Consider the following 15,427-nt stretch of genomic DNA (forward strand, 5'->3'; position numbering starts at 1 on the left):
TTTTTCCAGATGACACCGGAGAGACGGATGCAGTATTTCAATGCATTTGTCAGACGGATCCGGATCCGTCTCACAAATGCCATCAGTTTGCGTCCGTATTGACGGATCCGGCGGGCAGTTCCAGCGATGTAACTGCCTGCCGGAATCCCCTGCCGCAAGTGTGAAAGTACCCTTAGCAATTCTCAAAACTGCATCATCACTGCATAGTGTCTCAAACATACACATCTAAAAAGTCCTGGGATTAATCCATGCTTGGTCCATGTGGAAGATTTTTTAAGTATAATGAAGCAAGCCTTTTAGTTTTAGATCTGGATCTGCGCAGTGTTGCCTTCTTCCCTGGTTCTACCTTGTACAGGTGACACTCGAAAAATTAGAATATCATGCAAACTTCATTTATTTCAGTAATGCAACTTAAAAGGTGAAACCAACATATGAGATAGACTCATTACATGCAAAGCGAGATATTTCAAGCCTTTACTATAATTTGGCTTACAGTTTAGGAAACCCCAAAGTCACAATTTTGAGGTCCCCTTTGCTCAGGGGGTATGGATTAATTAGCTGACTAGAGTGTGACACTTTGTGCCAAGAATATTGAACCCTTTCACAAAATTCTAATTTTAAGCTGCATTAATGCAATTCCTTTTAATTTGCATTACTGAAATAAATGGCCTTTTGCACGATATTCGATTTTTTTAGAGTTTCACCTGTATAGTTGAAACCCGGAACTTACATGGTTAGGCGTTGGGAGCTAGCTCTGGAACTATATTATATTTTAAAACTGTTTCATCACCTTAGAAATCCCTCATATACAAGTCAGTTTTGCAGGAGTCTGTATTACCGTAAGTTGTGCTAAATTTATCAAATCTTGCACAACGTTTGATAAATTTGGTGCATCTTCAAGTCTACACTATCTTGAGAGATGTTACTCCAGATTCTATGCCACCCTATTATTGGAGTAAGATTGTGACAATATTTGTGACCTTTTAAAGAATTGCAGTTGATGAATCTGGCATAATTAGTTTTTTTAACTTCAATATTGATGCCCTATCCTTAGGATAAGTAATCAATCTCTGTTTGGTGGGGGTACAACTCACAGAACCCTTGCCGATCAACTGTTAGAGGAGGGCGTGGTGCACGAGAGAAAACAAGCCAAACAGTCCTATATGTTGCATAGCAGCGGTGCTAGGCATTGCAGCCCAGGCCATTCACTTGAATGGAACTGAGCTGCAAATAGGCCAATGAACATTACATAATAGGCCTATGAACAGGTAAGCACCACTGCTGATTGACAGGGGTGTCTGGGGTCGGACCCCCACGATCAGACACTGATGACCTATTTAGAGGATATATCGTTAATACTAAAGTCCTGGAAAACCTTTTTAAATCAGCTTAGCAGGCTAACCTTGACCACTTTCCTACCCCACTTTTCAAAACTAGAGTGAGTGGTGTACAAGTCAAAATGTTGCAAATATTTTGGGCAAATGAACCCAAAAAGTCATAAAACCATATTTTGCAACTTTTTGAAGCCAGAATTCTAAAGTGCAGAGTTTGATAAATCCTCTTCATGCAGGTCTGTTAGAAAGTCTGGACGTTATATTGATCTTCGAGACTAACATTCTGTGATTGTTCTATGTATTGTTTAAAGATCGAAACTGTCTTGTAGTAACATTTTTCTTTATTTTACACCATTTCATGTATACTAATTGCTTAAGATTAATTCACGCAGTTTGACCTCTTGACATTCCAAACAGAAATAAAGCCAGTAGTTGTACATTGAAGGAGAAGTTACGTGGTTTTCTGACACGGTGTCTCATATGTTGTGACTGGAAATTTATGGTCAATCTGAGATTTTATCAATCCCCTTGGTAACCTCCATGTTGTGATGATTATCACTCTTGAGAAGAACTTATGCAGCATGCCATAGAGCATTGTTTCCTTGGTAACCTTTATGGGATTTAGAAAATCGTGGACGTAACAATCCTTCATGGTCACAAATTATCAGTTTATGTGCAGAGCTTTATAAAAAGTGCAGAAGAGACAGTTAAAAGTAAAACCCAGATAAATCTTCCAGAAACAAACAAAATCTTACCCACAGTTGTGTCTGGCAGGACTGGCACTATGGCTAGGCAAAGGCACCTACAATATAATATTTACAAAGACAGGTGCACTCTGCGGTCTTACTAAACCCTCAAACTGATGTTAAAATTGAGAGATTAGCCAACATATCATACTATAGAGGACATGTCTGAGCCCGAGCACCGCACCAAGGTTTCTCAAGTAGCTCAGGTCCTAACACTCACCTACCTGTGCCGTATGGGCAATACCAGGGGCCAGTGGGCGAATTACAGGAGCGTGAGGTCCAACTCACAGACAACTCACCAGTTACCTCCAGCATGTAGCCATGCTAGCAATGGGAGGAGGGAGGAGTCTGCGAGTCCCACTCAAGACTGGCTGATATAGCCCAGGCCTCGCAGGTGCACCTAAAATACACCTCCAGGCATCTCTATATACAAACCAACTGAAAAAATGGCATAGTGTTAAACAGGCAGGAAGTGCTCAAACCCATAACTTCATATGGGTTTGAGCACTTCCTGCCTGTTTAACACCATGCCATTTTTTCAGTTTGTTTGTATATGAAGGCATCTACAACACCACCTTGTACCAAAGATTGGGGAGCAATTTTTTGCATTTTTAACCCCTTAAGGACTCAGCCTATTTCACCTTAAGGACTTTTTTTTTGCAAATCTGACCAGTGTCACTTTAAGTGCTGATAACTTTAAAACGCTTTGACTTATCCAGGCCATTCTGAGATTGTTTTTTCGTCACATATTGTACTCCATGACACAGGTAAAATGAAGTAAAAAAAATTTTTATTTATTAAAAAATACCAAATTTACAAAAAATTTGTAAAAAATTGCAAATTTCCAAGTTTCAATTTCTCTACTTCTATAATACATAGTAATACCTCCAAAAATAGTTATTACTTCACATTCCCCATATGTCTACTTCATGTTTGGATCATTTTGGGAAGGATATTTTATTTTTTGGGGATGTTACAAGGCTTAGAAGTTTAGAAGCAAATCTTGAAATTTTTCAGAAAATTTCAAAAACCCAATTTTTAGGGACCAGTTCAGGTCTGAAGTCACTTTGCGAGGCTTACATAATAGAAACCACCCAAAAATGACCCCATTCTAGAAACTACACCCCTCAAGGTATTCAAAACTGATTTTACAAACGTAGTTAACCCTTTAGGTGTTCCACAAGAATTAATGGAAAATAGAGATACAATTTCAAAATTTTACTTTTATGGCAGATTTTCCATTTTAATAATTTTTTTCCCAGTTCCAAAGCAAGGGTTAACAGCCAAACCAAACTCAATATTTATGGCCCTGATTCTGTAGTTTACAGAAACACCCCATATGTGGTCGTAAACCTCTGTACGGGCACACAGTAGGGCGCAGAAGAAAAGGAATGCCATACAGTTTTTGGAAGGCAGATTTTGCTGGACTGTTTTTTTTTACACCATGTCCCATTTGAAGCCCCGCTGATGCACCCCTAGAGTAGAAACTCCATAAAAGTGACCCCATTTTAGAAACTATGGGATAGGGTGGCAGTTTTGTTGGTTCTATTGTAGGGTACATATGATTTTTGGTTGCTCTATATTACACTTTTTGTAAGGCAAGGTAACAAGAAATAGCCGTTTTTGGCACCGTTTTTATTTTTTGTTATTTACAACGTTCATCTGACAGGTTAGATCATGTGATATTTTTATAGACCAGGTTGTCACGGATGCGGCGATACCTAATATGTATACTTATTTTTTTTTATGTAAGTTTTACACAATGATTTCTTTTTTGAAGCAAAAAAAAATCATGTTTTAGTGTTTCATGTTTTATTGGCACTATTTTGGGGTGCATATGACTTTTTGATCGCTTGCTATTACACTTTTTGTGATGTAAGGTGACAAAAAATGGTTTATTTAGCACAGTTTTTATTTTTTACGGTGTTTATCTGAGGGGTTAGGTCATGTGATATTTTTATAGAGCCGGTCGATACGGACGCGGCGATACCCAAAATGTATACTTTTTTTTACCAATTTTTTTTTACTTTATTTGGGGAAAATGACGTTTTTGTTTATTTTTACTTGAAACTTTTAATTTTTAGGGAGGAAAACTTTATTTTTACAATTTTTTTTTTTACTTTATTTTTTGTCCCACTTTGGGACTTCAACTTTTGGGGGTCTAATCCCTTTTACAATGCATTCCAATACTTCTGTATTGGAATGCATTGGCTCTATGAGTAATACTGGCTCGTCACCGGAAGGCAGCGCAGATGCCTAAGGAAGGCATCGCGCTGCCTTCCATGCCATCGGGTCCCCCCTACAGCCGCATGGGGACCCGATTGCACCGCCGCCCCGCCGCATAAGGTAAAAGCCGCAAACCACAGGTCTGAATTGACCTGCGGTTTGCGGCGATCGCCGACACCCCCCCCCCCCCTCCCCGGCGTTGTGACATCCTGTTGCGATTAACCCCCGCCGCAATCGCGATTTAAAGTTAGGACGTACCGGTACGCCCTGAGTCCTTAAGGACTCGGGAAACAGGGTGTACCGGTACGTCCTAAGTCCCTAAAGGGTTAAAATGGTTAAAAAAAATATGTATTAAAAAATTATAAAAAACGACGGTGTGCAAAAATCCCTTTAACACACATGTGTACAGGACCTTTTACTGTTGAAGATCCTGCTATTGCATGACCACCTGTAAAGGTTCTGAAGCCAGGAGAATGCAGCTACAAAGCTCCACCGATGTTAAATGGGTTGTCTCACTTCAGCAAATGGCATTTATCATGTAGAGAAAGTTAATACAAGGCACATTCTAATGTATACAATGCTTGTATATAGGGGTTACAACCACCCTGAAATCCGGTGGTCGTGCTTGCACCCCATAGGAAAAAGTAACGGCCGGGGCCATGGCATAGGCACACATGTGCAGCAGCTCCGGTCCCTGCCACTTCCCATCTGCGCTGCAGCAGGAATCATAAACCTGGATACAAGCAATATATAATGTGATGGAAAAATGAATGAAGCCAGCAAAGGAGACAATATGGACAATCACAATACATTAGTAAGTGCCTTGTATTAACTTATTCTACATGATAAATGTAATTTGCTGAAGTGAGAATGTAAGAATGTGTTTTAGTGGGGAGCTGTATTTATATAGGGGTTAGGTCTATGGACTAGGTTTACCTAGGAGGTGTGGATTCTGTAGTTATTTTCAGAGTTGTGTATGATTAGGGGTCTTTTTATGGTGCCTGCTCTGGAGCGGGGACCATCTTTAAACAGATGACATGCGCCATACATGTATAACACCTGTTGTCAAGGGGTGAATAACATGTCTTAAACCTATAAGAACTGTAGCAATAGGCAAGTTGAATTCTTAAGATCTCTCCATATTTGTGTTAATTTCCTACCAAACTACAAAAACATACTGATCATTTTAGATCATGAGCCCAGGGGTTCATGTGAATAGTGAACATGGCTGTACAGCACTGTTGAATATGTTGGTGCTATATAAGCAATGGGAAATAAATATTATAAAAAGTTACCTGAATCCAATTCCTGGTTGGATGTGACCTTTAAATGCATGTATTTGCTCCTCTTCAATAATATCTGGTCTAGGCATAATTCTATTGAACTTGTATATCCGCACTGAAAAGCAAAGTGATATATTACGTGTTATGGCCTGTCCATTGGGATCAGATCTTGAAAAATACAAAGTACAAATTAATCTTCAAATAGTTAGTTATCCTACTCCCAACTATTTATATTCTATATAATGTATGTAGGGGCATATTCATCTATAAGCACATGTCTCCAAGAGGCCCTGAGGGAAAGGTGCCACACAGTGCATTTATATGCGTTTTATTCATATGATAATTAGGAGGCGGACACCCCGTAAAGGGGCAACTGCACAAGATACTACTAGTTTTCTTGTTCAACATGAAATTTATCAAGATCTTCTACCACTCTTTCAGATGCCTAGAACCTTCTCACAGGTGCCAGAGAAAACAGGGTATGTACCTAGCATAGTTAAACTGGTCCTCAGAGGATAGGTGATAAATGTATGATTAACGGTAGTCTGACCACTAAAACCTTCACCGAGCACAATAGTGGGGGGTTCCTAAACTCCGTGTGAATGGAGTGGTGGTGTGCTTGCGTGACCACCGCTCCATTCACTGCTATGGGACTGAAGGAGATAGCCAAGCTCCATACTTGGCAGTCCCATGGAAGTTAGCGGAGCAGTGGTCACACATGAGTACTACCACTGCATTCACACAGGAGGTCCCCAATCTGTCATGTGACAGATCCAGCACGTCATCACATTTGTTTCTGTTCCTATAATGGAACAGAAGAATGGAAATGTGAAAACAGATGCAAACCATGTCTTAGTAATGCATGGGTAGCAGGACCTAAAAGCCAATTAAAGGGTCACTGAACTTAAAAAAAATAGATATAATAATAATAATATTAGAGATAGATAGATAGATAGATAGATAGAGATATATATATATATATATATATATATATATATATATATATATATATATCTCTATCACTTTTAAATATGTCACTGTGACAAATCAAGAGTTTTGATCAGTGGGGATCTGACTGCTGAGATCCCCAGATATTGGCAGCATGAAGAGAGAAGCGCTCTCTTTCTCTCTCCGTACTGTAGTAGACAGAATCAAAACAGGTCCATAGACACATTTTTTTTATTGAGCCAGCCTCCTGCAATGAGGAGAGAGTGCGATAGGTTAACATATCACTCTCCTCATTCTAGCATTAAGACTTTAAGTTTAGCGACCCTTTAATAATGTTAAATTGAAAATTATTTGAAATATGTGGAATTACGATAATATGCATCAATTATACGGCAAACGCTGTTCATGTACATCAATAAATATTTAACAAAAATACAATCCTTTTAAAAATGTTCCAGTTAAAATTTAGAGGACACTTTCAAAAATGCATTCATTTCTTATAAATCTATGCCATGCAACATTTTGAACAAAGTGAACACAAATCCTTGGTAGAGTTTTAGTTTTCAGGTATCGAGATCCGTCATAGGGGCTCAATACCAGAAAAAAAATGCTTCCGTTTTGTCCCCATCCATTGTCAATGGGGACAAAACTGAACTGAACAGAACGGAGTGCTCCAAAATGCATTCCGTTCCGTTCCCATACCGGAGAGCAGACCGCAACATGTTGTAGTTTGCTTTCCGTCCTGGGATGCGGAGCAAGACGGATCCGGCATGCTCCACAATGCAAGTCAATGGGGGCGGATCAGTTTTTTATGACACACGGATCTGTCCCCTATTGACTTTCAATGGAGTTCATGACTGATCCGTCTTGGCTATGTTAAAGATAATACAACTGGATCCGTTCATAACGGATGCAGATGGTTGTATTATCAGTAACAGAAGCGTTTTTGCTGAACCCTGCCGGATCCAGTAAAAACGCTAGTGTGAAAGTAACCAGTCAAGCAATGTATGGGCTAACCAGACAAATAGGATCTTACTTAAACTGGAGGAAAAGGACAAAAAAAAAAAAAAAAAAAGTGACAAAAACATTAAACATCTAATGCATCAGCTTATTCTTACCCAAAAGGACAACTGTTTCAACAGTGCACTTCCCCACTATATGATCCCATATATGATGTCCCATTAAACCTCCTTTGTCTTCCTTTGTAATGGCAGCATAGCCTTCCACCATTGTTCATCTAGACCACCTGCTTGTTTGGGAGCGGAGTATATGACTGGAATTGTGAGCCTCACAATGTCTCTCCCACAGAAGCACACGAATATCAAACAGCAGGTTGTAAAGTAATCAGACAGGCCACCATCGGATCAGTTGCTGGTGGTCTCTTCCCATCTACTCCATTGTACACTGTATTTTAGAACATGGGCGTCTGATGCTTTAAATGCAATCGTGAAAGAAAATGAAAACAACTGAAAGCCATCAAAACGGCTCACAAAAACAGCAGCGTAAACAAAGGAAGCTGTGTACTTGTATGTTTTCTAGCCATTATCCATAACTAGGCCAATGAATATTTTTTTCACAAATTTACTACGGAAACATTCCTCAGTCTCTGAACTCAGCCTAAGACCTCTTGCACACGAATGTTGTGCATCCGTTCTGTGCAATGGGGCCGCAATCTGTGAACGGGTCTGCATCAGTGATGTGGAGTGCACACGGGCGGGTGCCAGTGTCTTGCGGACCCACTGTATGCAGGCCGCAATACGGCCACAGTCATACAAAGTTGGTGTGCAAGAGGCCTAAATGTCAGCAAAGTTTAGCCTTTAAACTTTTCTTCCTGCTCCTTTGGTGCACGTTTATCTCCTCACATCTCATGTTGGGGGGAAAGTCAGTAGGCCCCCCTACACAAGAAACCAAAGGCTAGTCCTCTTGATATCAGCAGGTCCAGCTGACTTTAATGAGTATGGCCAGCTTTAGGCCTACTGTTCACACCTGAAGGACTACAAGAACAATATACAGCCAACAACCTATGTGCTAAACAGCTAACCTTTATTCTGCACTGATACATTGTAACATTGTAGCATGAGAGCCAACATTGGATACATTGGTAGCAAACCCATCAGACGTTAGTTTTTTTTTTTTTTGCATTTGTAAGGAAACCATAATATTCCAATTCTAGCATTTTTTTTATGTTTTTGGTTGTTTTTTTATTTCATTACATTTTAAAAAATGCATTTTTATTTGCCATTTTGGGTCTCAAAGAAGCCTAAAGGAAAATACCTGAAGCACAAAGGGGAATTTATCATGCTCTGTGCTCCTGAATTCTGGTCCCAAAATAGGTAATTGCACAAAAATGTTGTGCCTTTTTGCCATTTTACACCACACACTCCAGTTTTAAAAGTGGGTGGAAAATGGGCATAGTTATCTAGGTTAAGGAGTTTCACTCCAGATTAATCACAGACTTTTTAAAGAGTCGCAAAAAAGTCAAACTCCCTCCAGTACAAGGATGGAGAAGGAAAGTTTGTGTAACACTTCTAGACAGAAGTTTTAGGGGTCTTTCACACAAGCTGTCCATGGCGGGAATCACACTCTGTGTGAAAGAGGGATCCTGCGTTCTGGACTTAGGAAGTGCATGGAATTATCACGATTGATAATGCTGTGTGCCTCTGTGTGACCTTTCTGTAACTGAAGCATACTGACTTACAACTATTTCCTCCAGAGATGGGGCGGAGTGATCGCTACTGCCATTGGGCTTCCCCATAACAACTCCTTGTTTCCCAGCAGCAGATCGTGTTCACACAGGACAATCTGCTGTTGGGAAACTAGGATTTTTGTGTTCGCACAAACGATCCATTACCCAGTAACGCTTGTTCATCTGGTAATCTGCGGTACATTTAATTCGCCAGATCATCACTAACAAGGTGTTAATCTGAATGCTCGTTATCAATGATCTATGCGAATCTTGGCCCGTGTAAAGGGCACTTAACTGCACACCGTCTAGATTATAGCAGTGGTGCAGTGTAATTACACCTCATTATCCCATTCAAGTGAGGATAGGTCATCAATGCTGGACATCTGGCCACAGCATTTTTTACTTAAAAAAAAAACAAAAAACATTAAGGCACTAACATAAGTGCCATGATAAATACTGCAACAAAATATGTAAAACCAGCTTTTTTTTATACCTGTAGAAACAAGCTTCAGATGAGTCATTGACCCAGACTTATTCTGATTGTTAAAGGGGGTTGTCTCATGAAAAATATTACAAAGTTTTCAAACCAGCACCAGGATCTGAATACTTTTGTAATTGCATGTAATTAAGAATTGTGTATAGCCACTAAACTATTCAATAAAATGCATCTGTATAGCACTACCAGCTCTTTATTCTTTTTCTTTGTCCAGCTCACAGAGTTGGCCGCACATGCTCAGTTTTATCCTTCAACTGCCTCCTGAGCTGTGATAGGGAGAGTTGAGACACGCCTCCTGAGCTGTGATAGGGAGAGCTGAGACACTCCTCCTGAGCTGTGATAGGGAGAGCTGAGACACGCCCTCTGAGCTTCAGCAGAGAAGACACTCCCCTTGAGCTGTCAGCTTGATATAACTCTAGCAAAGCAATGAATGGGGAGATCTCTGGATCCATGTGAGGTACAGGGCTGGTTCTAGCTTTAATATAAAGAGATAGTCATGGGATAACCCCTTTAAGTTGACCATAGATAGATATCTACCAAACATGTCAACTTTAGTGGGATTGGCCGACCATCTAAGGCAGAGTTCACACTTCAGTTATTGTGAGCCAAAACCAGGTGTGGGTCAAAAACACAAAACACGTGCAGATCTTTACATTATACCTCAACTCCGAGTACGCTTGACTACTGGTTTCGGCTCACAATAAGGGTCTATTCACACGTCCGTTATAACACTCCATTTTTTCGGATCCATTAATTTCAATTGCCTCTGCAAAAATGCGGACACCAATCATAGTGCTGTCCGAATCACAGAATCCGTTCCGTTTTCCTATTTTTGAGTATGCGGATCCTGAAAAAAAATTAAAGCTTGTCCTACTTTCCGTCCGTTTTTCGGGTCAGTTGTCCATTCAAGTCAATGGATCCGCATAAATGCGGATGACATGCACAAAACCATCCGAATGTCATCCGATTTTGCGGATCCGTTGACAGGAAAATGTATGAAAAAAAAAAACAGAATAACGGAAACACTGAACGGATTCGGAAGCACTTTAGTAAAAAAAACGGAAGGTTGCACTGAAAAACGGATCCGCAAAAAAAAAAAAAGGAACATTTGGAAAGTTAAAAATACTGACGTGTGATAGGAACCTAAGTGATGGAAATAACTGAACAAATAACTGAAGTATGAACTCAGCCTTATGTGTATGGCGACCGCCCAACTCTCTCTCGATGCTCAAGTGGTGTCTGGCAGTGGGTTTCTCCCCTCTCGCCATTCACTACTTATGTACGCTTGGTTGAGCCGAGCATGCCTGTGGATGGAGGGGATCAGAAGAGAGCTGTTGGCTAAAGCAGAATTCAGCTGATTATTTTGTGTGCACAGACAGGCTGAATTCAGGTCATTAATTACATTCTTCCCATTAAAAGCTGGCAACTGCCACACAGGGGTTTCCTTACTTTCTCTGGATCAATGCTATAGGAAAACCAATTAAATTAGATGCGTTGAACACAACAACAAGGTAAAGCAAAAAGTCCAATAACATTTCATTATACAACGATTTAGGTTTATTTACACAAAAACTAGTAAACCCCTTAACAACAAGCAGTTTATAGCACTGTAATCTTGGTAACTAATGCTCACGCTACAATCACATCTGTACAAACAGTTCATTCATGGGATCTCAAGGCTGTCCGGCATATGTTATAGACACAACTGCACTAAAACCATTGTCACACACACATACACACAAAGAACATACAGAGATTGCACCATATCAACAAATCCAAGCAGACAAATGTTCCACTGTCCGTGAAGACCCTGAAGCAGAAATGACGATCACAATCCAAAACAGTGGCTACTTCGAGAAGTAAAAGATGAATGTTTTTGGATTGGGTACACATCAAAGCTGATGGCCAAAGGATTTAGTGGCATTCTTAAAGGCAGAATGTGAATTCTGACACCGGAGGACTGTGATTTTACAATATCAGAGAGATGATGAGGACTCTGCTCCTGGAGAAGAGATCTGGCTGTCACTCACTAGGCAGCAAAAATAAGGGGTGCCATATCTTTGGTTGGGAATTGGGGGGGGGGGGGGGTAACGGTGGCAAGAAAAAAAAGGTGGGATAGTCAAGGCACCCGTGAGATTTACTGGCAACAGGTCCTCTTGAACAAGTATTAGAGGAGATTTGAAAATCAGCAGCATTTCCTGAAATCCATGCAGATTTTTTTTAATGATGTTTCATAAAAAAATTTAACAGTTTAACATTTTTTCTACTTACAAAATCAATAGAACATGTCTTAAAGGGAATCTTTAACCAGCGACTTCCCTATTAAACTGTTTGCATGATTAAAACACTGTTTTTGTTTTGTTGATCCGAGTCTGTTCCAGGGTTATACTTTTCTTAAAGGGTTTCTGTCACCCCACAAAACTCTTTTTTTTTTTTTTTGGATAGTTAGATTCCTCATAGCGCGATGTAGGGGAATATAATAGTCTTACTTACTTTCATGCGGCCGATTCTTTATAAAACGAAGTTTTATAATATGTAAATGAGGGCTCTTCCAGCAAGTAGGGCGTCTACTTGCTGGTAGCCGCAGCAGAAAACCGCCCCCTCGCCGTGTTGATTGACAGGGCCAGCCGTGATCTCCTCCTCCGGCCGGCCCTGTCAGTATTTCAAAAATCGCGCGCCTCTGGTCATTCGGCGCAGGCGCTCTGAGATGAGGAGGCTCGTCTCCTCAGCACTCCCTCAGTGCGCCTGCGCCGATGACATCACCGAAAGAGAAGACGTCATCGGCGCAGGCGCACTGAGGGAGTGCTGAGGAGACGAGCCTCCTCATCTCAGAGCGCCTGCGCCGAATGACCAGAGGCGCGCGATTTTTGAAATACTGACAGGGCCGGCCGGAGGAGGAGATCACGGCTGGCCCTGTCAATCAACACGGCGAGGGGGCGGTTTTCTGCTGCGGCTACCAGCAAGTAGACGCCCTACTTGCTGGTAGAGCCCTCATTTACATATTATAAAACTTCGTTTTATAAAGAATCGGCCGCATGAAAGTAAGTAAGACTATTATATTCTCCTATATCGCGCTATGAGGAATCTAACTATCCAAAAAAAAAAAAAAAAAAGAGTTTTGTGGGGTGACAGAAACCCTTTAAAGTGTAAATTTGGCCTTTGATGCAATGAGGGCATTACCATTGCTCCTGTTGCACCCAAGCTCCGCTACTTTCTGTGGCCAGCCGCTCCCTGTCTGCTTTGCCCCTGCCTGGCCTTGTCAATCAGAGCAACAGGGAGGGGCTGGTCACAAAAATTTGCATACCCTGAGTGTAACAAGAGCAACAGTTACACCCTTATTGCACTAAAGGTCTAATTTTCATATTAAGGGAAAAAAATAACGCTGGAATGGAGCCTCGGATCAACAAAAGAAGAACAGTGGATTAATCAGCATTCCGTTTTGTGACTGGACACAAAACCGTTACAAGCTGCAGTTTTGTGTCCGGTCATTGAAACGCAACAAACCGGATCAGTCACCAAAAACAATGCAAGTCTATGGTGACGGATCCGTCTTTTTTTAGGATCCTAAAAAACTGGATCAATCACCCATTGACATTCAATGAATTTAGTAACAGATTCTGTTTGTTACATTTTGATTTCACAAAACCGCATCCTAAAGGAACGGATGGAAACTGATGTGTAATCATAACGGAACAGTTTTGGTCACGCTTTAAGATCCTCTGCCTGATCTCACAACCTGAAACCAAAACGCATATATGTGAAAGTAGCCTTAGCTGGTCAGCAGGTTTGCTGAAATCAGTGGGTCTGGCTGGCATATAACTAATGTGTATGACCAGCTTTATATAGTCTGATTAGTATATAACTTAATCTCCAGGACTTCCAAAATGTGTTAAGTGCTCTCTTCATGGGCCGAGAATCAACAAGAGCGTTCATCTGGCAGTGTAAAGGTGCCGCCGATTACCCGATGAACTAGTAAAAGGCTTGTTCATCGGGTAATAGATATTTGTGCTGACGCAAAAATCATTGTTTGCCATCAGCAGATCATGCTGAGTAAACAGCAAACAACGAGCGATCACTCCTTCCCATACTGTGGAGGAGATCGCTGCATGTTAATGCAGTGGTCTCTTTCTCTGATGAGCAGACGATTGCTGGGAAAGAACGCTTCCTTCTCAACATCACCTGCTGTGTCATCCCATATAAAGGGACCTTTAGTTATCAAAGATTGTAGCAAGTGATTGTCTGGATGGAAGAGTTTGCCTGCTAGCTAGCAGAGGAGACCGTTGCGATTACATCCGGTGATCTTCCCGCAACATGGATGATTTTTAGGCAATTAAAAAATCACAATTGCCCGATAAACGAGCAAACACTCGTTCATCAGGCGATTGGCAGCAGTATTACACACTGCCAGAAGAAAAACGGCAAGTATAATACAGCCTTAATGGGAATGTGTCATCAGAAAATGACCTACATGTTTTTATATTTAAAAAAAATGTAAGAATTTTTGATGTTATTTTTAATTTCCCATGTCAATATCTATATTTAGACAAAAACTATAAAATCCTGCAGTTTTCGCACTGGCCACTTCTTGGTTTATACAGATCACTTTATTGCAGTTTGCCCTTTCTAATCCTGCCTGTAATAAGGAGATATCACCTTTATGTATAGATAAAACAGGATCTTTTCTTCTGCACAGGTCGCATAGCATGCCTAGAAATCTCTACCATAGAAGACAATAGGGTCCGCTCCTGAACATTGTGTCTATGGCCCATGGGGCTGCCAAAAAGCAGCTTTCTTAAATGCGGTTAAGAACAGCTCAGGCAAGATGGCCGCACCCATAATCATGTTCAGGAAACAGAATAAGAAAAATAAAAAAAAATCTATAAAAAAAAAGTCAGAAAATAAAAACATAAGAAAAAAGGAGATGTGCTGCTATCTGGTTTTAACTGGCAAACAAAATTTTGGGTGAGACATTTCCTTTAAGTACTGGTTCTTTAGTTCATCTCGTCTCCACTAATGTCCCAAAGATGGGGGAAGATAAGAGACTGAAAGCTTTTCTGGGACAGTAGCGAAACTAACTAAAAAAAGATAGTGGGCATCCTACAGACACAGGCAGAAACATAGTTCAGCTCTTGACCACACAACCCTTATGAATAGACAAACAAGTCAAACCACAAGTGAATTAGAAAGAGCAATTAGGACACTGGCGCATGATTCTTAGGAGAATCAAAGCCAAAATAAGACAAGTCTCCAATAAATAGGAAGGTTCAAAGGATCTAATAATGCTATACAACCCTGAAGGCAAACTCATAGGAAAAAATGGGTGTTATGAAATAGGATGCTATGTTGGTGTTCTCCATTACATCTTATAAGCCTATGTTTAATCTTATTTGCTGTACAGCTTATCTACACTACATACAGTACAGACCAAAAGTTTGGACACACCTTCTCATTCAAAGAGTTTTCTTTATTTTCACGACTATGAAAATTGTAGATTCACACTGAAGGCATCAAAACTATGAATTAACACATGTGGAATTATATACATAACAAACAAGTGTGAAACAACTGAAAATATTTGGATTGCTGTGTCGAGACTCTTAATTGATGCTCCACAGTGTTTTCTGTAGCTGGTCTCCCTAAGATCAGCTATTGTTTTGTTTGAGTAGTCTCCAAGGCATTGCTCCCGGTTAGCCAGAATCCTACTCCAC

At 40.5% G+C, this 15,427-nt stretch overlaps 1 protein-coding gene across 1 annotated transcript in view; it reads right to left on the reverse strand.

The window, feature by feature from the left end:
- Positions 1–15,427, reverse strand: part of TMEM192 (transmembrane protein 192) — a 94,318-nt gene that overhangs the window by 1,906 nt on the left and 76,985 nt on the right. Inside the window, exon 5 of the mRNA XM_040418636.1 lies at positions 5,602–5,704. Coding sequence (XP_040274570.1) covers positions 5,602–5,704 — 103 coding nt within the window. The remainder of the gene's footprint in view (positions 1–5,601; positions 5,705–15,427) is intronic.

Source organism: Bufo bufo, chromosome 2 (genome assembly GCF_905171765.1).
Source record: "Bufo bufo chromosome 2, aBufBuf1.1, whole genome shotgun sequence".
Taxonomy (NCBI): Eukaryota; Metazoa; Chordata; class Amphibia; order Anura; family Bufonidae; genus Bufo; species Bufo bufo.